The sequence below is a fragment of the Chenopodium album genome, chromosome 18 (assembly GCF_948465745.1).
Source record: "Chenopodium album chromosome 18, dcCheAlbu1.1, whole genome shotgun sequence".
NCBI classification, from domain to species: domain Eukaryota; kingdom Viridiplantae; phylum Streptophyta; class Magnoliopsida; order Caryophyllales; family Amaranthaceae; genus Chenopodium; species Chenopodium album.
Genome location: NC_137851.1, coordinates 1,859,355 through 1,883,601, shown reverse-complemented (window position 1 = coordinate 1,883,601; position 24,247 = coordinate 1,859,355). Strand labels below are relative to the sequence as shown.

Genomic DNA, 24,247 nt, shown 5'->3' with positions numbered 1-24,247 from the left:
TGTACTTTCAATAGCTATAAATTTATAAATCCAATTATAGGTTTATCATTAGTCTATCATTATTTCAATGTAAATTGTGCACGGATCAACAAATATAAATCTTGGAGGGTGAGGAAGGGGAAATGTGAGGGCCACATATTATATTTCTATCTCTCTGATTGATTATATGTCTGCATTATTATTGATCTGATGTCTTTATGCAAGATATACATTTAATGCATAGGTTATTGGTTGAACCCTATATAACATATACTTCGTACATAGAACATATATTCGATTTTGATGAACAAACGGGCGACCTATGCAGAACAGAAACAGTAGTAATGTAAACGAAAATTAATCCTAGGTTAATTTTTATCAAACGTGTTTTCAAAATATAGTAGTTGATTTTATCAATTACACATAATTTGGTTAGACTACATAAGTACTCCGTGTAACTTACTAGCTATTACATTATGTAATTTGTTTACTTGTATTATAGGAAAATGAGACTCCATAACATATGCTTTTTCTTTTGCTAAAAGTTATCCAAAAAAAAACTATGTTGATTATCATATTATAAGAACAAAATAATGAGTCAACTTTTCAATAATTTTTTTAATGAGACCAAAAAAATTATACCAAATGACAGAACAGTTATATGAACAAAACTAATGTACCTTTTGAAGGTCCACTATGATTATTAATCTATAACCCAAATTAAAAGCGACTTAATCTAAACCCGATCATCTTAACTAATAATAATTCGATTGATAGGCCTAATACTAGCTTCATATATAGTACTATAGTAGTATATACACTGTATTTGCTTATGTAACTTACTATTTTAAAACTTGTAAACCTAATTTAAACCAAATACACGGATTATGACCATTAATTGAATTCCTAAGAGAGAAAATTTGGAGAAGAAAAGGCAAACAAGCTAAGTCTCAAGGTTGAATTGCATAATATGTATAATTTCTAGATTGTTGAACAATAATAACGTCTTTCGGTACCTATTTTCTTTTTCCTTTTTTTTTTTTTTTCCAAAATCCAACTACTGTACACTGATATTTATATATATATAACGTACTTTAGTACGTAAGTTATATTCCATTTTAGAAACTTCTTTTGACTTAACTGTTGTCATTTTGAATATTTAACTGTAAATTTCTTTATCGAACTGCTAACGTCAAATGTATATCTCTGAGGAATATGATATGTAAGTCAACATCCACATTTTATAATAAGTTGTTCAACGCATACAACATCAGTCAGCGGCTCTACAAATTCTACGTCAATGATATTATAATCTTATTCTATTTGTTTCGGAATTAGTTGTTGCATAATCCTAACTCTTTTTTACAATAATGCGATATAATTTTACAAGAGCGTAATACTAATTCTCGATTTCTCTATGACACGAGTATTAGTTCTAAGGAATCAATTAATGAAGGAGAAACTAAGAATTATAGGTAGTAAATGAAATTTATGAAAGTCGGTCACCAATATAATGTACGCTCAATCTCCTTCCAAATATGTTCATGAATATATGTAAGTACAATTCATTTGTGGATAATCATCAAAGCGATCTTATTGATAACAAGTACCTCTAAATTAGTTGATTGAAGCGTGTTCTTCTGGAATTCAGCAAGAGTCAGCTGTATGAAAGTTGATTGTAGCGTGTTTTTTGGGTGTATGAAAGTTTAAACTGATGGTTGAAACTTAAAAATATGTTTCAGCATGGGTCCTCCTCATACCAAGCGTGTAATATTTCAATTCACTTAAAAGTGGGGTGGATGATATTTGAACCCGTGACCTTTGTGTCACGTTGGCTCTGATATCATGTTTAAGGATCTAAGTGAATCAAAAGTTTGATCTAATCATTGAAATCCAGGAATATGTTTTATATTTTATCAGTTCGCTTTTGACTAAAAAGGACGTACTCGGGTTTGAGTCTTGAAACACAACAATTATTAGTGTAGTACTATAGTGTTGGTTGTACGTTTGATTGAACTTGAAAAATTAATTATTATCTAGAAAGATGTTTCTGTGTAATTGTATTTTTTAAGAATTGCATAATATTTTTATGTTAAGCATGTACTAAGTTAATTACATTCCTATATATGGAAAGTTCCGTTTTCTAATTTGGGAGCTTAGCTAGTAAAGGCATGTTCTCATTGAATAAACTGAGCTGAATTGAACTACACTGAACTAAACTTAATTATTGGAGCTGAACTGAACTGAACTGAATATTTTATGAGAGAAGGAAATTAAGAACTGAATTGAATTGAACTAAACTTATTGGAGCTGAACTGAACTGAACTTATTGGAGCTGAATTAAACTGAACTGAACTGAACTGAAAATAAGCTGAAGAGAACAAGCCCTAATTCAATACTTCCTCTATCTCATGGCCTCATGGGGAAGTGAAAATGTTAATGAAGTGCAAATTTTCATGTTTTTATTATGTTTCTAATGAAGTGTAATTTTATTATGTTTTTATTAATTAAATAACTCTATACTACTTCTCTGTATTTTTTACATCTTATAATTTTTTATATCAATCAAACAAGCACTTAATAGGAGAACTACTTCTGTTCAAAATTCGAGCCAAGTACCTTCAGTTTAAATTTATCGGAGATTCGAAGTCTAATAGACTTTAGTATATGAATAATAAATTGCTAATCTAACTAATTATAGTGATTAATGAATCAAGCCAAATATACCTTAAAAAGAAAGGTGTGAACGTCATGTTTCATACTATGCTAGCTAATCTAGCTTAGCTAGCTAAAGATTCCAATAATTGATTAGACTTACAATTGGTTAGCCTCAACAAAAATTCGTATCTGAAATTTAGTTAACAACCAGTGGTCTTTTGGCGGATCAAATAATAATTCAAGTAACAATAATATTATTATGGATTTTTCCCTTTAATTAGGTAGCCTATCCATAACTTTCAATAGTAATCCTTGCTATCTTTTTCAAACAACTTGATATAGACTATAGTATTACAATTAGATTATACTTTTATTTTATCTACTTGTGAACTTTTAGAAGATTTTGGCACTATATTGTTTCTCATATGACGCGTTACATTGTTTTGACAACTAGTTTTTGATCAATGGAATTTATTATTTAATTATTTTAGTTTGTGTCGCGTGGTGGATGATCCGATTGAAATGCTTAGCTCACGCAACTTTTAGTGTGTTTAGCTGGTTACTTGTTTTTCATTCCACCACGTGTTTTAACGTTTGTACCTATTTTAGCAAAATAAGTGATGTTCTGGCTATAGATTATTTAGCGAGATATATCATTGAGCGTACCCAACATTTTACATTTTATTTATTTAGTGTTTTCTTACTCATATCAGTTTTATATTACTTGGTATTACTCCATGCAACAAATTTATAGTTGATCAATAATATTGTATAAACTAAATCTTATACGACCTAGAATTTTCTTTTAGTAATTTCTACCATGTTTATTATTTCAAGTAGTAGTGGTAAAAGAGCCTACGTTAGCCGGAATGTATGAAATATTGCATGTATGTTCATGGAAATAACTTTGTTGTAGAAAGTAAATCTAGAATTTTAGAATGAGCCAAAATGAGGTATTGTAATTTGTAAAAATAATCAGCAAATTTACCATGTCAAATAAAAGGTGCAATTCTTAGCCAAATTGGAGAATATACACAAGAAATATCAAAATCATTAGGTAAAAATTGAATTGGCAATGACTTTAGTAGCGAATCTAAAGATTCTTTCTTTGATTTTCTACAAAAATTTAGTCATGTTGCGTAATGACAGTGAATTGCTCCTATATGCTAGTCATTAGTAAATTTCATTAGCTAAATTATGCATAAACTAGTTGCTATTAGCTTAATGCGTATCAAGCATGCCAACTACCGTAGAACATCAACAAATTGTACAAATTGCAATTCTTGACCAATCCAATTATATTAGAATTATTAGAGATTCCATCAACGAGAGTAAAGGATCGAACATCCTAAATTTTTAATTACATGCATCAACTTTAACGAGTATGTAACGTGGTGCTACCATTTGTACCAATTGACAACTTTCTTTCATTTTCTTTTTATGGAATATGTAGGTATATGTTAATGAAATGGTAGCCTTATCATATGGTGTTACTGCATGATGATAGATAGCAAAGATGACATATATGCTGACAATCACATTTTCATAACAATTTAAAGCACCCCATCATCTCACATCATTTACTTTTAAGCTTCTTTATTTCCATCATAACAAAATCCTCACAAAACCTTTTTTTCAATTTGAAGTTAAATAAATTACATTGTTATTCACTCTAGTTAATTAATCCCCCATACCAAACTACTTGTGTACATTTTATATATCGACGCAATTTACATTATAATGTCAAGGAAAATTTTTAGTTAATCAGACCCTATCTTTATACGAGTAATTTTTACGGACTTATTGCAATTGAACAACAAAGAAGTCCAAAAGAACATGGTATTAGTCCAACTAACCAATATAATCAGTTGTCAAATCATTAGAGAGACGCGGTTTGATTTATATGTCTGGATTGGCTCCCTTATTTCCATCCCTAATAGAGCGGCACTCCCGTCAATTTGTGACAATGTATGGCAAATTGGAACAAATTGACATTATGATTAACATCTTTTGACAATAACATCCTAACTGTAGGTAAGATGTGAAATGAAAAGAACAAGCATTACTACAAAATCTTAATGCACAAGGGATTAATGATTCATGCGATAATTATGTCTAAAGTGTAATGATTAATTACTCTATATTCTCGTTGAAACTAACCTATATAGTGCTATATATTGCCCATATACAAAGACTTTGATATAAAACTAACAAAATGTTACACACTATTTGATAAAACGAGGAATTACAAGACATAGACTAAGATAGGTGAACGAAAAACTTAGCAAACTAACAAATATAATCAAACCCAAAGTTTGGTGAGTTCGTTACTGACTTTTATCAAATCTTTTTTGATGGAAAACAACACATATAATTCTTAGTTGAAATAAATAGTGTATAGGTAGTTAATAATAGTATTGGAAGGAAAGAAAGATACTTGTATTTTCAAAGAATGTGTCCGTGAGATGACCATAGCAGAGAGATGCGGTCGAGGAGGAGAGAGGATTATGGTGATGATGAGAGAGAAGGCTAGGTGGTAACAGGAAAGGATGGTAAATTAAGGGTATTATTGTCTTTAATCTTTCTTTTCCACTTCTCCTTAAATTGTGTGCCAAATACAAACGTGTCAACTAATAAAAAACGGAGAAAGTAGTATTTTTGTATCATTAAAAAAAAATAGTATTTTTGTCCACGTTTTCTCAATCGATTTTCATTTTTATATAGCCACAAGTATCAATTTTCTACTGAAAAATAACACCTATAACAAGTGTAATTTTTTATAACACTATTTGATAAAACGAGGAATTACAAGACATTAGACTAAGATAGGTGAACGAAAATTAGGCCAAAAGAGGTGAATTGGACCAAGGCTTAATAAATTAGGGTATTAACATTAAGACAGAGATCGAAACCCTTTCTTTATATAAACCGTGCTCTCTCTCTTACAGACTACCACTACAGTAACCTTGAGAAGCAATCCATCTTTCTCTCTCATAAAAAAATGAAATGGAAGCTAATGTTACTCAATCGGGAAGAACACACTTTTTCCTGAGGAAAAAACCTTCCAAATTCTAAGTTTTTTGTTCCTTTGTTATTGACCCCATATTGCTCATATTCCTTATCGTTTTCTGCCTCTTCCTGGTTGCTGTCTTGGCGTTTACCGTTCGTCGTATTGTTCCCGGTCGATTTCAGATTTATTTTGTTGGCCTAGTTGTTGTCTCTGCTCTTCTTCTAACTCTACTGGCAAAAGGCTGCGAATACACTATAGTCCACCTGATATTGGGTTAGAATTGGAGGTCTACTGGTGGCATGTAATGGCGTTTGCTCGGTGTTAGGTTATGAGGTTTTTTATTTTGTGAGGTTTTTTTTTGGTCATTTTGTTTTATGAGTTTTTTTTGGTTTTTTTTTTTTGTTCAAGGGGTGATTCGGATCTGATATGTTGTACATATAATCAAAAATTTTGAAGAAATCTATTTCTGCTTTATTTGTTTTGTTTTAAATATTAAGTACTGTATTTATATTTAATTTGGTGAGAAATTATTATATCTCCTTATCAGGACCATAATTTGTTAAGTGTTTTGTGATAATTACAGAGGATTTTAATTTAATGGAAAATCAGTAGGGCAATTTAGAAAGAATAATTGATCTTGGTCAAAGGTTGATAGTGGACGGTAATGGTGGTCTCTGTCACGAGGGCTCTATAGTAAATATGATGTTTGGTACTTTGGTGACTCATTTGGTTAATTTTTATTTAAAGAGAGAACAGTTTAGGGGCTAATTTCTTACAGAGTTATACAATCGTGTTAGAAATGGGAGTAGAAGTAGTACGTGATGGGTTGCAAAGATGAGTATTATTGCATGGGTTGAATTCCATTACATGCAAGTATATGACCCTATTTATAGTGGGTAATGTTTGTTACTTTCACCGACTTGCTCTTTCAATTTGTTTCTACATATTTCTTCTTCTATCTAGATTATTCTAGGTAGTATGCTTTTGTGTAGTTTTCTAGATTCTTCTTATTAGATATTTATTCTAGGTTTGTACAAGATATTTCTAGATTACCTCATTTTCAACAAATCAAACATATATTTTACGGAGTAGAAAATTTCAAGTGTATTATTTTCTTTTTTTGTTTCAAAATGTTAGCAAATAATTGAGTTTAATACCACTTTTTTTTCTTTCTTTTTTTTTTTTTTTTTGAGGCAGAGTTTAATACCACATATATTAACAAGAGTGAAATTTATGATCTGAGGAAAAAAAAAAAACCAGAGATTTGAATAATATATTGATCGTGTACAAGTAAAGCCTAATCTAATACTCCGTAGTAGTTTTCAAAAATATCAAAGTGTTGTATTTAAAAGAGAATGGTGTAAATTAAGTAAAAAATTTTAAAAATAAGTTTCAACGTATTTCCTTCATTTTTAATTAGTTGTCGGACTTATAATTATCACCATTATCGTGTTTTATTTTAAAATTTTAACAATCTTAGTAATTTAGTTACTCGTCTTTCAAAAAAAAAGTATACATCCCCCTAATTCTTAATCCCGAAACCTAAGGCCTAAGCTTTACCATCCTTTAACTCATAAATCTACATGTAACGATTTCATTTAAGTACCCTTAACCCTTACTCTAAGCTTTAAACACCAATCCCTTGAGGCCTTGACCAAACCCAATTCATATTATCTCAAAATTTAACATGGTATTAGAGGGTCTCTTACTTCTAAATTAGGTATTTAATAATCGCTACTGCATACGAATTTACCTTGATAGGATGTCTCTTTAGACCTTGTTTGTGGATCAAACTCACTTCTTCCTTATTCGGGTCGTTGTTCAAGCCCAATTCATATTATCTCCAAATTTAGCATGAATTATAAGATTATATTATTAGGTCATATATTAAACTTTTCATAGGCTCTAAATTTAGTAAAAATTAAAAAGAAAAATAAGCACAAAGTTAACCAACATAAAGTAATTTCACTTGTAATGAAATATCAAAGTGTTGTATTAAAAAGAGAATGGTGTAATTAAGTGAAAGTTTTAGAAATAAGTTCCAACGTATTTCCTTCATTTTTAATTAGTTGTCAGAAATATAATTGTCCCTATTACCGTATTATTTTAAAATTTTAACAATCTTAATGCTAAAAAAGAAAAGGAAAGAAAGATACTTGTATTTTCAAAGAATGTGTCTGTGAGATGACCATAGCAGAGAGATGCGGTTGAGGAGGAGAGAGGATTATGGTGATGATGAGAGAGAAGGCTAGGTGGTAACAGGAAAGGATGGTAAATTAAGGGTATTATTGTATTTAATCTTTCTTTTCCACTTCTCCTTAAATTGTGTGCCAAATACAAACGTGTCAACTAATAAAAACGGAGAAAGTAGTATTTTTGTATCATTAAAAAAAAATTGTAGTATTTTTGTCCACGTTTTCTCAATCGATTTTCATTTTTATATAGCCACAAGTATCAATTTTCTACTGAAAAATAACACCTATAACAAAATGTAATTTTTGTCGGGTTACATATTTGAGGGTGTGTTCTATTCACCTGATTTTCACTGATCTGAATTTATTATAACTTATCTGAACTTATCTGAACTCACCTGAACTTATCTGAACTTATTAGACCTTATTAAAAACTTATTTTAGTTGTAATTTGTAATTGGGTAACCCTTATCAGAACTTATCAAACCTGATTTGAACTTATCTAAACTTAAATATTGTTCTTTACCAACAAATCAAATAATCTATCTTGTTCTAGGATATGATATTAAGGGTTGACCCTATTGTTACTGATTTTAAATTGATAACCTTGTTAACGTAATACAACTAACATAGTGATCTTTTTTTATTAATAAAATGGTCATAGTGTCTTTAATATTAGTAGTTCATAATAAATTAATGCGAACCAAATGCTTTTAACAATTTCTAGTATAAGTGAAGATAATAAGGGACAAAAACTATAAAATATTTATATAAGTGGGATTAGTGGAAGAGAAAAATAATAAAATATTAGTAATCTAAGTCTTTGCTAAAGTAGGAAATGTTGCGATATTATGAAATACATGTAAAATAAAAGTGTTGCGATTATTACTACGAAATATAGGAAATATTTCGTAGTTAGGCCATGTTTAGTTCACCTTTTTTTTTTTTTTTTGAATTTCAAACCTTTCAGAAAAAATAAGACCAAATCAGATCAGATAAAGAAAAAAAATTAAGGTCATATTTAGTTAAATTTGAGATCACAAATAAATTGGAAAGAAATTATTTCAAAAACACTTCGATTTGCTAGATAGTAAACAAACATGCTTGTACGGAGACATATTTTGTCACCCAAAATGAGGCGTTTAAGATATAACTTTACAAATTTCACCTCAAATTAAATTATTAAGGTCCAAAATATTAACCAACATCTTAATCAAGCAATATTATCAACACACAAATTCAAACATTAATCATGGTATTTATTTTATTTTTGCAATATTTAACTTAGATTTCTCCATTAAAATTTAAGACAACCCCCAAAAAACTTAATACATCAATATTCCCTGCTATATAATAGAGTCACGCAAAATTGAGATATTTCATAATGTGCAAGCACAATATTCTTAGTAATTAATTTTGAAAATATTTTGAACAATAAGTTAACTTTTGCGCGGCTAGCTCCAAATAATTAAACCTTTTGATTAGCAAAAATTATGTTGACTTTTAAGGATAATTTTCTTTAAATAAATCAAATGACTTACATCACATTTTTTTTAATAACTTACAACACACTTAATTGTACTTATTATTAATTAATTGCATTTAAATATTATTATAAACTTAAAATAACCACCACCCCCACTACATGGAAGCCCTCACCCCCATCCATTGTCGACCACCTCCCTCACCCTTGACCCTTTTATGTTTCCCCTTGTCGAAGGACGACCACCTTTTTGCCCACCCAACCCCTTTATCAACCTCACCATAAACGCCACCCGAGACCCACCCAAACCCACCTCAAAACCCAAATCCCTAAGCGGCTAAACTCACCTTCACCACTCACTTTGAAACCCAGATCCTTAAAACCCACTTGAAACATACACCTACCTCAAAACCCAAAACCCGAAACTCACCTGAACCATTAGCCTCTAAACCCAAATCTCGAAACTCGGCCACCTAAACAACCAATCTTGAAAATCCCATATGTCCGACCATGAAACTAAAAAACCCTTCCTAAACTCCGGTCAGCTTTCTCAATTTTATTTATTTTTACCAAAAATAAAATTAATTTGTTCATTTTTTAGAAGAAAGATGTCCATATAACTTATACTATGCATTAATTTGATACCACACCTAATAATTTGATACTAATTTTATTATTGAAACATCATTTACAAGTTATTTTTTATACTAAAATAATACAATGAAGAATTACTAAAAAATTCAACTCCATTTTTCGTACTAAAATAATACAAATGAATATTTGATAAGTTTCTTTTGCTAAAATGATTGCTTGACCCACTACAATCAACCACTTGAACTCCGTCGTCTCTTCCACTCAACCCCGCCATAATTTAGCTTTGATTCCGTCCCCCGTCGTTGCTTACGTACCCTTCTCCGAACCACCTCACTTTCCTTGATTTCGTCCTCCATCGTCGCTTACCCTTCTTAGACCACCTTCCGATCCACAAGCTATTCTTCGAGTTAAAAAATATTTTTCAAGGTATAAATGTCCATAAGCTATTCTTAAGAGTTAAAAAATATTAACATTAATGACAGGAAATATGGAAATAAACATCTTAGGGACATAATCGCCTTAACACTATTTATAAAGTGTGGTCATAGTTTTAAAAGGAGTAAATACGTAAATAAAGATTTTTAGGGGCATAATAGCCTCAACACTATTCATAAGAGTTTACTCGTACTTGTAAAATGGTAGGGATGAATTTTCATTTAATTTTGCTCTCAAATTAAGAGGTCGGCTAAAGCTTTGTTTGTTACTTGGGAGTTAAGGGTGCCTTGGGTGATCAAGTTTTTGGTGATTGAATTTTTTTTTTTTTCTTTATCTTTTGGTAATTGAAGCTAATATTATTTCAGCCAATTAACTTATTGGAGCTTTACTTGCCCACCTTTAACCACAGTAAAAACATAATCGCTTGTCACCATCTATTCCATAAATATACTTTGTTTCGTTACCTTCATCCCCCAAACGAACACAGGAGCATTATCAACAAGTAACAATAATTAATCTACTTGTTAAAAAAGAAAAAACAATGATTAATATGATGTTAACGAAAAATAATAATGCTCCAAATTTAGCGCAATTAATTCTTAAATAAATAAATTCTTCACTTCCTCAATTTATCTCTCATTCACTCTATTTTATCTTTCCTTGAGAGTTTCCTTTGTTTATATCCCAAATTGAGAGTTTCCTTTGTTTATTTCCAATCAAATTATACATAGCAAATAATTTACGGAGTACCTTATTCTATTATTAGTATAACTTTTTAGCTATTCTGGTTTAGGAGAAAGAGATTAATAATTAGTTACAATTAAAAATAGAGAATGAATCTGAATTGTGATTATGGCTTATTCATGTTTAACAACTACTAGCTAGTCCAGCATATACTGGACGATTATATAAGAAAGTTTATTATTATTAATTTTTATTTTTTTTAAAAAAAAAACAATCCTTAAGGACACTAATCTCATTAATTTCAATTAGAATTGTTGGAGCGGTGGTCAATGGGACCATACATGTTAAAACTATGGGTACAAAAAATTAAAAAGATAAATATTAAAAGATCTTACTTATGATATATAGAGACGTATTCAATATAATTAATTTAATTAAGAAAATAAACAATAAGCAATATGAAAATTTTTGAATCAATGAGCTGAAAAAAAATAGAAATCAAGTCTAGAGCCTCAAGGCGTCTTGCTTCGACTCCTTATAATTTTTTTCAATTATTATTGGTATTTGTTCCTTACAATATTCGTCAATCATCTGTCAATCAACAACATATTTATTGAACAAAACTCTAGCAGTAAAGTTATATTTATAATAGTACGTATTAATACGAGTATGAGATTTGAAACTTACGCTTTCAATAAGAAGTAAGTCGGGATCAAAGACGCAAAGAATCCCTACCATGATGAATAGTATGCCACTTTCACCCAACACAGTTTCCATCTATTTGGAATTTTGGATGGTTTCACGTTGTAAGATCGATTTATCAATAATCATATACTACGTATATATATAAAGAAATAAAGAGAGATATTTACATCGAAATATAACTAAATCGAATAGCAAAACTCCTTTAACTTACACTTTAAGCCGGACGACATGATATCAAATACAATCGAGGTGGTTTTTGCTTGTAGATAGCTTCGTAAAAAACTCTAGTAGTTTTCTTTTCTTTTATTGAACAAAACTCTAGCAGTAAAGTTATACGTAGTATTTATAATAATGGAGTATCATCGTCTAATTTCAATAGGAGTGGTATTAGGAATAAATATTATGCCTAGATATCATATACGAAGTAGATATTAAGGAACTTTAAGGATGTATTTTATTGTTTCCTTAGTATTGTTGATATACATATCCTAGGATATCTTATCTTTTTATGTTTGCCTTGTTGTGCAAGAATTAGGTCCTTAATGATGGTATTGTTTTCCTATAATTTAGCCTAATCTAATACTTCGTAGTAGTTTTCAAAAATATCAAAGCGTTGTATTTAAAAGAGACAGAAAATCTTGTGTGGACCTGGTCCACAATAATATTATTGTGGACTTAAGGTTTATACCCGCGTAACTGACATTATATTCAACATAGTGATCCCTAATTTTAATATAATAACCTTATTTTTAACATAGTCACATTTTTAAAAACTTGTGTGACCTTTAATGTTATTATGAACTAAAAGTACGACATTATGTTGAATAGTGACCTAATTTTAACATAGCGATCTTTATTATTCATATTGACCATTATATTAAAAATTTCATTAAAAAAATTAACCTCTTATAATTTTTATAATGTCACACTAACTTTTTTTTCAACATAATAACCTTTATTTCAACATAATAACCTTTATATTAATTTAGTGACCTTTTTTTTTTTATTAATAAAACAATCATATTGTCTCTAATGTTGGGGGTTCACAATAAATTAGTGTGAACCAAGTCCATTTAAGAATTTGTATAAAAGAGAATGGTGTAATTAAGTAAAAGTTACTCTCTCCGTTTCATAATGTTAGTCTCATATACTATTTTGGGCGTTTCAAAATGATCTACCCATATTGAATCTATTCCTTTTTTTATTTTATTTTATTTTCCTGATTTGGTCTTATAATTTCTAATTCCATTAATGGATTGATGACATGACAATAATTAAATATTCTGATTGGTCATCAATCCCATTAGTGGATTGATGAAATGGTATTTGATTGATATTCCTCGCGTTAAACAAGCATTATAATTGATGCTTTCCAAAGAAAAAAATCAGAACATTTAATAAGATAGAACTAATTAAGCAAATGTACTAAAATGTAAGATTCCAAATATTATTCATTCTCTTATTTTTTGTGATTGATTCTATATGGGACTAACAAAGTGAAACGGAGGGAGTATTAAAAATAAGTTTTAACGTATTTCCTTCATTTTAAATTAGTTGTCAGACTTATAATTGTCACCATTACCGTGTTTTATTTTTAAATTTTAACAATCTTAGTAATTTAGTTACTTGTCTTTCAAACCAAAAAAAAAAAAAAAAAAAAAAAAAAGCATATATCCCCCTAATTCTTAATCCCGAAACCTAAGATTGAAGAGAACATGCCCTTATTATTCTGCGCAATTTTTTGCACATATTTTAGCATCAATATCTTTATTTACGCGTCATAGAAAATTATCAAAAGATTCATATTAAAAATTACACATCGCGACGGATCGGATCTAATTAACAAAATTTCACATAAATATGTTATTTCTTAATTATACATAAAAAAAATTTCATTATTTACGAGATTCTTACAACTCCGTATATTATATTTTAATTTGGTGCTTACAATGACTTGTTTTTCATGCTTATTAATTTCTTTTGGTCTTTCATTTGAGACATTATTATCTTATATTACTTGAGTTCCCATATTTCATGGGTAGTTATAGGTTTGGTGTTGTATTTTTGTATATTAGTATGATAGTATCCCACAAGCAATGAACACTATTATCTAAGTGCATGTCATTATCTAGATGTATTTTCTTGCAAATATTATATAACGATAAATAATATCACTCATACATACTCTCTTTAATTTGGTCGAAAATAAGTACTTGTATGTTTTAGGGCTTTTTTCAAGGCCGGAACATATTGTGCTATAATATATCGAACTTTGTCTTCATGATAAGACTTATAAAAAATTGACCAATACTTTAAAACACCAATTAAGCTTTAAAATGTAATGGGTATAACAATTGAAAGTGAACCAAAAATGGCACATTCAACATTTTAAAAAATTACATATAAGATCCTTTTCGTCTTTTTGTTGTTGTTGTGTCCACTTTATTTTTAATTGATAAGACTCTGATCAAACCTCAATCTTCGCGATTTTTAGTTCAGTATTTACAGGCTACACACTTAGAAGTAAAGGGGAGGGTCTGGGGTTCGAATCCTACCAACTACCAAGTGAGCCAACACTTTGTTGGTTATTGTGTCCTTCTAATTTGCTTTTATATGATTAATTAATACTCATAAGATTTATTTTGACTCATAAAATTAAGACTTATTATTTGGTATCTAGAATCAAAACCTACTACAGTAGACCAGTCACCAGAGTACAATATCTTGCTTGAGCGTGCTTCATTCTAGAGAAAGGAACATCTTAATGAGTAAGACTATATCATTATATAAATCTTTAATCCTAATTATTTTGACTTTGTAAGATGGACATCTTAGTGGACTAGTGGTGTTTCAGATTTGTTGTGAAATTTGTAGTCTCGGTCCATATGTTAGTAGTCTTATTGGGCCAATTTAATTGGGCTTTTTCATGGCATATTGGTAGCTAGTTTTACAGTTTAAGGGTCTAATCTTATGATTCTTACTTATCATTCTAACTTTTTAAAGAAGAAACAAGTAGCCATTTTAGCATATGGGCTAGTGGTTGTTTGCACTTTGCAGTTTGCACAACAAAATAAGATTTTACTAACTCATCATCTTATTGCATTGGTTTTTTTAAAGAGGAAAGGTACACAATGCTTATGATCTTATCATAGTGAAAAACCCTTAGCAATTAGTGGTTTTCCTTTTCCTATCTCAAAGAAGAATTCATACCTAGAATTATAAGAATGAGAAGGAAAATTACATTACATAAAACAAAAGTATAAAATACAAGTACATAACTAAAAATTCATGATAACAAGATTGGAAATCTTGGCTATAACGCATTAGGTGGCCACAAGTCTATGTATATACTACCCCGTTTCATAATTTAAAGGATATTATTTTTTATTTTGACATGTTTCATTTATCAACTTTTTATGAGTTATAATACTAATATCAAATCAATTTTTATTTTTTGGGTGTTAATTTACTAACTATTAACACGACAATGTAACACATAATATTGTTTATTATAGTTTGTATTGTCTAATGACTCTAATCCAAATCTATTTGTTATTTTACTATTTAATATATGTGAAAATTTATCACCTTAGTTTTCACTTTTTCCTAATCGATACACATGGCACCTTTATTGGATACTACTGCAGCCAATAGTTTATCTTCCTTTAATACTCTTACGGAGTATAAAGTTCTTGTGTTTGAGCTCATGTTAAAAAAAAAAGAGTAATAATAAATAAATAATTTTATCAATTTTATGTAAATCAATTACTCCCTATTTTATTACGGAGTACTTGCTCTATTTTTCCTTATGTCGATGTAAATCTTTGTTCATCAATATCTCTAATCATGAATAAGTTGTACGACAATTATTAGTAATCTATTTATTGAGACGATTTCAATAAGTATCCATAAGACTTATATTTTTTCTTATGTATAAACTAAAATATTAGTCAAAACAAGCCAAATGAATAATGTAAATGCATTATGTAATAAAATACAAAGGGTGTATATTTTTTTTATAAAGGATAATATAATATTTGTATTCACTAAGAGCTCATTTACTAAACTAAGCTGAACTGAACTGAATTGTTTATGAGGAAAGAAAATTAGAAATTGAACTGAACTGAATTATTTATGAAAAAAGGAAATTAGAAATTAAACTGAACTGAAATTAAGAAGACCCTAATTATTCACTTGCCACGTGGTAGAGACGTGCCAAGGTGTACCAATGAAATTTCTGTTACCACGTCAATCATAGTAGTTACCTTTTCCCTCGTTTTCCTCACTATACTCACTTGTGGAAATTTATTTATTTATTTTTTTTAAAAGGAAAAGGATCTGGAAATTATTTTGAACCACCCTAAATTTCCGAAATTTTCAGTTGATCGTACAAATGACTTAACTAATCTAATTAGGATACAAATTTACAGATAATTCATCCATTTCTCTCTCTCCTATACTCAACCTTCTTCATCTTCATCCTCAAAATCCCCAAATTTGTCGATAAATTAGGGTTTTCGAAAATGATGGGACACGATCAAGATTCAACTGATGAAGATTCGCACTCGCAAATGGAGAATTTAGCTCTCAACGATAATTTTCCTCCTCTTCAATCGTCTTTCAATGGCGCTTTTCCAAATCCTCTTTCTCCTCCTCCTGAGATCTCCACCACCGCCATTGATGATTCTTCGGCCGAAACCCTAACTCAATCGAATCAGAACAATATCCAAAACCCTAATTCATCGCTCAATTCGTTCCTTGAACCTCCGTCTTACGCAGATGCGATGTTTCGATCGTTTGATGCGGATGCTGATGTTGTCGGAGAAATCAACGGTCACGATCGGAGTGATTCGCGGTTGTCGGATTCGGAGTATATCTACATTTCGGTGTCGGATCCTGAGAAAGTTCCAGAAGCTTCGAATTCGTTGGTTCCAGGTAGTGGTTCTTACTATACTTACTTGATTACAACTAGAACGAATTTGCCTGAGTTTGAAAGTACTGAGTTTAGTGTTAAGAGGAGGTTTCGAGAAGTAGTGACGCTTTCGGAGCGATTATCGGAGACATTTCGAGGTTATTTTATCCCATTGAGGCCAGATAAGAGTATAATGGAGAGTCAAATGATGCAAACGAATGATTTTGTTGAACAAAGGAGGGTTGCCATTGAGAAGTACTTGAAGAAATTGGCAGCTCATCCTGTTATTCGAAAGAGCGACGAATTTAAGGTGTTTTTGCAGGTGGAAGGGAGGCTTCCGCTTGTTAAAACTACGGATGTGGCGTCGAGGATGCTTGATGGAGTGGTGAAGTTGCCAGGGCAGCTTATGGGTGAGTCTACCGTGGCGCCCGAGGAGGTGGTTCAGCCGGCAAAGAGTGGGAGGGATTTGTTTAGGTTGTTTAAGGAGTTAAGACAGGCGGTGTCGAATGATTGGGGTGGAGTGAAGCCTACAATTGTTGAGGAGGATAAAGAGTTTTTGGAAAAGAAAGAGAAACTTAATGATCTTGAACTGCAGCTTAGCAATGTGTCTCAACAGGTACCGCGTTTTTTTAGCTGTTTAGTGATTATAATGATCATTATTTTTGTCTATATAAATTCTATCATGAACTTGTATCTAATTAGGGAAGTATACATCAGTTTATCACAATTAGAGGAAGAATTATATTGAAAATTTAACCTTTCACAAAATGTTATATTAGTGTAATCAATAATAATGAGTAATTGGAAGTGAGTATTAGGAAAAGAACAACAATGTGGAGAATGTTACTAAGTCCACTTGTAATAGCAATTTCATGGAAAATTGTATATTTCTCACTTCCTGTGTTCAGTCATGCAACCACTTAGTTTCTCTTATTTATTTAGTGATCAAGAAGGTTTAAGATATTGTAATTTCATACTGATGTGTGGTAGTTGTGTTTTCTGTTTAGGCCGAAATGCTAGTGAAAGCACAGCAAGATATTGGTGAGACAATGGGGGAGCTGGGTTTGGTTTTTGTTAAGATGACAAAGTTTGAATTCGAGGAAGCACTTTATGAATGCCAAAGAACGCGAGCAGCTGACATGAAGAATATGGCAACAGCTGCAGTTAAAGCGAGTAGATTGTATCGTGAACTGAATTCTCAGACTGTCAAGCATTTGGTAAAGATTTGCATGTTATTATACTATTCTGTGGTAGAATATTTTGTTGATTAATGGTATGAAATTTCTTACCAAATATATCGATTGTGATCAGACAAATCATTAGTTTAGCAACATTTGTACATGCTGATGGTTAATGTTGAGTGTTTATCATAGATACAGTTACTGACTATTGTATGGCTGAACACATGCCATACACCACTTCGTTCATAGTCTGATATTTTAATGGATATTTAAAAATAGTGCAGTAGGTTTCTTGTTGGTCTTTTATGAGTTCACAAATAAGAGGTCAAACACAAGAAATAGTGTTTTTTGAGGATGCAATGCATTTACGCATGTCATGTGTCTGAAAAATTGGACATTGTAGAAGTAGATCCAGCAGCTACCATTAACATGGACTAATAGGTATAATAATGTTAACTTTCTCCTTGAAATGTTTAGTTTGATGTCATAGAATGTCACGATGCTGGATCTGTTCTACTCTCCTGTTCCAGTTCTCTTCTGTCATCTTAATGCTCTGAAGGGCACCAAATAGGTCTAGTGACTTCAATTTCTTTGTTCATTTTTATGTTGTATGAGAAATATACAGACAGTGCTTGTTCTGGTTGGTTCAGAATAACATTGTGGCCGTAAATCGATGCATTTAGGAATTTAGGTAAAAGTTGCCAAATAGGACTATTAAACATCCGTTTCTGTGTTCATTTTAAATGTTATATGAAATTGTAGAGCCAGTGTTTATTTTTGGACAATTTATATTTTCTTGTGGTTAATTGATGCATTAAGTTGTCAGTAGGAATGTATGCACACTCTTGAATGAATTTTCAGTGTGGTTTCCAGTTTAATGATTGGTGTATTGTTTATTTCAGGACAAGCTCCATGATTATCTAGGGATGATGCTATCTGTAGACAATGCCTTTACTGACCGGTCTAATGCTTTGCTGACTGTCCAAACTCTTGTATCTGAACTATCTTCTTTAGAGTCACGAGTTGAAAAACTAGAAGTTGCTTCATCTAAAATTTTTGGTGGTGACAAGTCCAGAATGCGAAAAATTGAAGAATTGAAAGAAGCAATCAAAGCAACTGAGGATGCCAGATGCTGTGCAGTCAAGGAATATGAAAGAATCAAGGTAGGAATTGACGCCTTTTAGTTATCAGGCTATTCTTATAATTGTAATATGTATATTGTCAAGTACTTAGCTTTAGATGTCTCTCTTATTCTGACTTAATGAACTAGGGTTGGATACCATGTCAACAGTGGAGTACATGCTATAATTATTCGTTTTATTGTAGCTGTTTGGATGCTGATTGCTGATGTGTATTTGTCCTGTCAGTATATACCCAGTGTAGGAATGTTCTCCCTAGTTTCCTCTTTCATCTTTTTTTTTTGTGTAAATGTGGATTGCCATCTATTGTCACAGAATTCCTTTCTGTTCAATAGTAGTATTTGGTCTTGCACAAAGGATTATTCTTTGGCCCATCTTTCTCTGTCAATGTTTTCCTAATCATTATGAGGCTGTTGTTACATAATTTGCCATTTTGTGATTGAATTTTAATGATCATAAATTAAGATTATAAGCTGTGATACTCCGTCGTGTGGTCTTTTGTTAGAGGCGAGACCTCCACTTTTATCAAGTAATTGTGGCTGTGGTAAAATTCGTGTTCTGTTCATGGGGGCTTTTGTATTCTTTTTCTGATTTTGATACTTCGTATGCAAAATCTTCAATATTTTGTAGGAAAATAATAGGAGTGAGCTTGCTAGACTAGATAAAGAAAGGCAGGCAGACTTTTTGAGCATGCTGAAAGGCTTTGTTGTTAATCAGGTACATTCTTCAGCATCTTTAATCTACATTCATCTGGGTGGTAATTGACAAATATTGTATGTGTTAGATTTAACCAACTGAATATTAATTGCTAGTTGATCAGCTGATCCATACTTTTGAGGCAAACTAGTGTTTTAAGTAATTAGTTAGCTTAATTTATACTTTGCCCCCCCTCCCCCTCCCCCTCCCCCCCTTTGTTTTACGACTTATGTTGAACATCTTCTCTAGCTATTGATATGAGTATTAAGTATGCTTTCACAACCCCACTGCCAGGTAGATCACCACCGCATTTCCAAGAATTACGAGTTACAAAATTAATCGCCCCCCCCCCCCCAAAAAAAAAATAAAAGAAAAAAAAATCACATCCAATGACACCAACCACCAACATTTACAACACCACTACCACGAGCTCCACCACTCAATACATCGGAAGCATCACCATCCCATCATTGCCACATCAAGTTACAACTCCATTGCCTCACCAGTCAACAGTTCACCACCATATTTAAAGAAAATCAAAGAAAAGAAATCAAGAAGCAAACCACAGAGAGAATACCAATGACATACTCGATACTAATAGATAAACTTTCTGAAGTCAACTATAGCTATCAAAGTCCTTGAGCTGAAATCCTGGTGGTTAAAATTAACTCCAAAAAGTTAAATCGTTGATCCCATAGTGTATGCTTATGGTGGGGTGGGGTGATGTGAAGTGAGGGAGGAGGGAGCAATGGCAGTAAGGATAGGGAGCAATCATTCCCCTTCCTTTACTGGTTAATTTTGAGTTGGAGCTCAATTTAAACTAAGTAGCATATTGCTTTAGCAAACTTTGTGACTCTTTCAAAGCTAAACACCATTTCTACTATCATGCATAGATTTGTTAGTGCATTATGTAATTGTTTGTATTTTCTGTGGTTAATATTTGCCAAAATCTAACCAAAATAATACTTTTTTTGCAGGCGGGATTTGCAGAAAAAATGGCTAGTGTTTGGGAAAAGGTTGCCGATGAAACAAAAGGATACGGAAATGATGTTAGTTGATGTATTTCATGTATATACTGTACAATTTTTGTTCTGTTGTTTTTGTAGTCTAATTTTCTGTACAATTGAGAACAGTTAAGTTCATTTTATAGTACCCTTTTCCACGTTCTGTACATAGCTAATTATTGAAGAGGTATGTGTTACCTACGAGTATTTCCCTAATCTGTTGCATTGTCTGAGGCTTCGGCTGTTTACCATTACGTTTCAACTTAATTCAGTCATTCAGAATGTATTCAATCTTGTATATACTATAATACTGTGCTTTGCTGTTGTGAACGTTATTTTGAATTAAAGCAGATGTCTCGTTTTTTTTATTTTTGTTTGCCTTAAAATTATTAGTCACTTCTTAATTTTTAGTAAGCTGGATTGTTCACTTATTATTCCTAAATCCGGATGCAGTTGAAGATGGAAGAATTTTTCTATGAAATTATAGCAGCAAAGTTTCAATTCGAGCTTCTGGTGTAGCAACAATTCAGAAACAATCAAACAGAGACCTAAGTATTGGAAGTCATTAAAGAATGGACTTTGCTTAGAATAAAATAGGTCTCTTGTTCCTTAATGGACGGGAACAAGAGAATATAACAAACCTACTAATTTATGATCATTTAGGAGCAACTAATAAGTAGTAATAGAATTTTATATACAAAGCTCAATTAGCAAAAGATGATCAAGACTACTAATTAAAATACCAAAAATCAAGAATCCCTCTAAATCTTCCTTAATCACTAGCTGATGGATCACCACCACCGTCATCACCCGAAGTAGTTGCAGTATCAGTCGGCCTGATCTCCTCTAACTGCTGCAAAACCTGCTGAACCTCTGGCCTCGAGGCTGGCGAAGGGTCAACACAATGCAAGCCCAACTTCAAGGTGTTGAGCAACTCATCACCAATAGTTGACGCGTCTTTCATCAACTCCAAGTCAAAAACCTCATTAGTCCACTCTTCTTTAACAATGGAGGCCACCCACTGCGGCAAATCTACACCATTCAGTGCTTCCCCGGGTGACTTCCCAGTCAGTAGCTCCAAGATGATCACCCCTAGACTATACACATCAGTCTTCGTGTTGGCCTTCTTGAGCTTCGACAGCTCTGGAGCTCGGTACCCTAATGCTCCTGCAGTAGCAATCACATTTGCTGCAGCTGATGCTGTCATTAGCCTTGACAGGCCATAGTCTGAAATTTGGGCACTGATGCTGTCATCAATAAGAACATTGCTTGATGTCAGGTTGCCATGAATTATATTCTCATTGTTGTGAAGATGGAAGAGTCCCCTAGCCATTCCTTGTATCATCCTCATTCTTGTAGGCCAGTCGACTCGTGTGTCTGGCTCTCGAACTGCAATTGAAAACATCAGATTACTTTCCAATCACAAATTAACAACATCAGAAAGTAAAACAAGTTTAACAGTTAGATTTAACAAGTTTCTTACCATGTAAAAAGTTTGCAAGGCTTCCTTTAGGAATATAATCAAAGACAAGAAGCTTTTCTCCTTTAGGCCCCAAGTAATAGGCCCTCAATGCCAAAAGATTTGGGTGTCTAATTTTGCCAATCATATTAACTTCAGCTTCAAATTCTTTCTGCCCTTTTGTAATCTTTTCTCTTAATCTTTTCACAGCAACCTGACTTCCATCTTCCAATGTAGCCTTATAAACAGTTCCATATGTGCTCTTCCCCATAATCTCAGCAGTAGCACACAGAAGATCATCTGCTGTAAACACCATTGGACCATCAAAATGAACCAGTTTACCCCCGGTTTCGCCTGTCTCAACCTCCGGTCCACCAGACGGGCCTCCCTTCTCGGCTTGTGAAGCCCTTCCCGCGGCAGCAACACCCCCCTCTTTCTCTTGACTTGACACAGACCTTTTCCTGATCAAGCAGAAGAGTAGTATGCAGCAAAGTGTGAGCATAATCACTAGAAGTATACCTGCTGCAATTAGAATTATGTCTTTAATGCTCAATTTTCGGCCTTTTTTCACTTCTGCTGAGAAGCCAATTGAAGGTGATGGTGCTTCTGAAGGGCATGGAGATGAAGGACTAAACCCACACAATCTAAGATTCCCAATAAATGAGCTTGAATTAAACTTTTGAGAAAGTTCAGTTGGAACTGAACCAGAAAGGCTGTTATATGAAACATTCAAGAAACCAAGACTTTTTAAATTAGAAAGTGAATTTGGGATTTCTCCACTGAAATCATTGAAGGACAAATCAAGCTGTTTGAGGGTAGAAAGATTGCCAATTGATTGAGGAATTCGACCCTCGATTCGATTCCTCCTAAGATTAAGCATAGACAAATTATGAAGGTTACCTATATCTTCAGGCAAATCTCCTACAAGATAATTACTCTCTAAATTCAATGTATTCAAAGAAGATAATCTTGAAATACTCTTTGGAAAACTACTCTTGATAAAATTATGGGACAAATCCAATGTCCTAATACTAGAAAGTTTCCCCAAATTAGAAGGCAATGGTCCTGATAAATTATTGTATTGAAGAGAAAGAACGCTAAGGCTACTCGAACGAGTTAACTCGCCGGGTATAGGACCTTGCAAGGAATTATAGCTCAAATTGACCCAATAAAGCTTAGTAGAATTAGCAAGACTAGGAGGGATTTTTCCTGTAAGAAAATTATGGCTAAGATCAAGGGTTTGAAGCAAAGGACATTGGCCTAATGAAGCCGGAATCGAACCCGAAAGGCGATTATTAAAGAGTTGAACACCTCTAAGATTAGGAAGAAGGCCTAAAGAATAAGGGATTGAACCAGTGATAAGATTATCATGAAGACTAAGTTTTCTAAGTGCTTGAAATTGGACAATTTTTTGAGTAATTCTACCACCTAAATTTTTCCATGGAAGTTGAATTACAATAACTTGACCTTTTGCACATTTAATTCCAACCCAACCACCTGAACAAGCACCAATTCCACTATCATTCCAACTCCTTAAATACCCTTTTGGATCAATTAACTCATTTTTAAATGCTTGTAAACCTTGATAATCAGCTTGCGTAATTACCACACCATCATAGCCACTCTCACTTGAACAACCTTGTTGACATAAAATCATCAACAATTGCACCAACATCAACATCTTCTTGTACCTAAACCCGAAACCGGAACCGGAACCAGAACCACCAAATGGGGTTTTTTCTTTGGATTGTATCTTCCATTTACCCTTCTTTTTTTGAGTTTCAATCAACATTTGAGAAATTGGGTATTTTCTAAATTTTAAAAATTTTAGTGGGTTTTTTTTTAAAAAAAAAAAAAAATAGAAAAAAATTGGGTTTTTGGTGAGGAGCTGAAAATGAGTTGATGAAACAGGGAATAAAACAGAGAAGAGGAGGGTTTTGTACTTAAGGTTGACGTTTTTTGAGTATCATAATAGCACGTGATGAGAGAGAAACTCACGTGAAAAGTTAAAAAACCCGGGACAAACTGTCAGAGTTGCAAATGCTTCGGAGGCGCCTCTTAACGGCTAGTTTTTTCCTCTCTTTCTTTCTCTCTATAAAATTTACTACTAAAATTT

General features: G+C 32.1%; 2 protein-coding genes across 2 annotated transcripts; one reads left to right on the top strand and one right to left on the bottom strand.

Annotated features, from left to right (window-relative positions):
* The first annotated feature begins 16,095 nt into the window (after nt 1–16,095).
* LOC145592628 (sorting nexin 2A-like) lies at nt 16,096–21,040 on the top strand. The gene is made up of 5 exons (XM_081649131.1): nt 16,096–17,268; nt 17,660–17,869; nt 18,736–18,996; nt 19,603–19,689; nt 20,646–21,040. The coding sequence occupies exons 1-5, from the start codon at nt 16,264–16,266 to the stop codon at nt 20,724–20,726; spliced, it is 1,644 nt and encodes a 547-aa protein (XP_081505257.1). The 5' UTR covers nt 16,096–16,263; the 3' UTR covers nt 20,727–21,040.
* A 265-nt stretch (nt 21,041–21,305) lies between these two features.
* LOC145592627 (putative leucine-rich repeat receptor-like protein kinase IMK3) lies at nt 21,306–24,021 on the bottom strand. The gene is made up of 2 exons (XM_081649130.1): nt 22,156–24,021; nt 21,306–22,061 (listed from the first exon to the last, which is right to left on the bottom strand). The coding sequence occupies exons 1-2, from the start codon at nt 23,921–23,923 to the stop codon at nt 21,445–21,447; spliced, it is 2,385 nt and encodes a 794-aa protein (XP_081505256.1). The 5' UTR covers nt 23,924–24,021; the 3' UTR covers nt 21,306–21,444.
* Between the last annotated feature and the right edge of the window lie 226 nt (nt 24,022–24,247).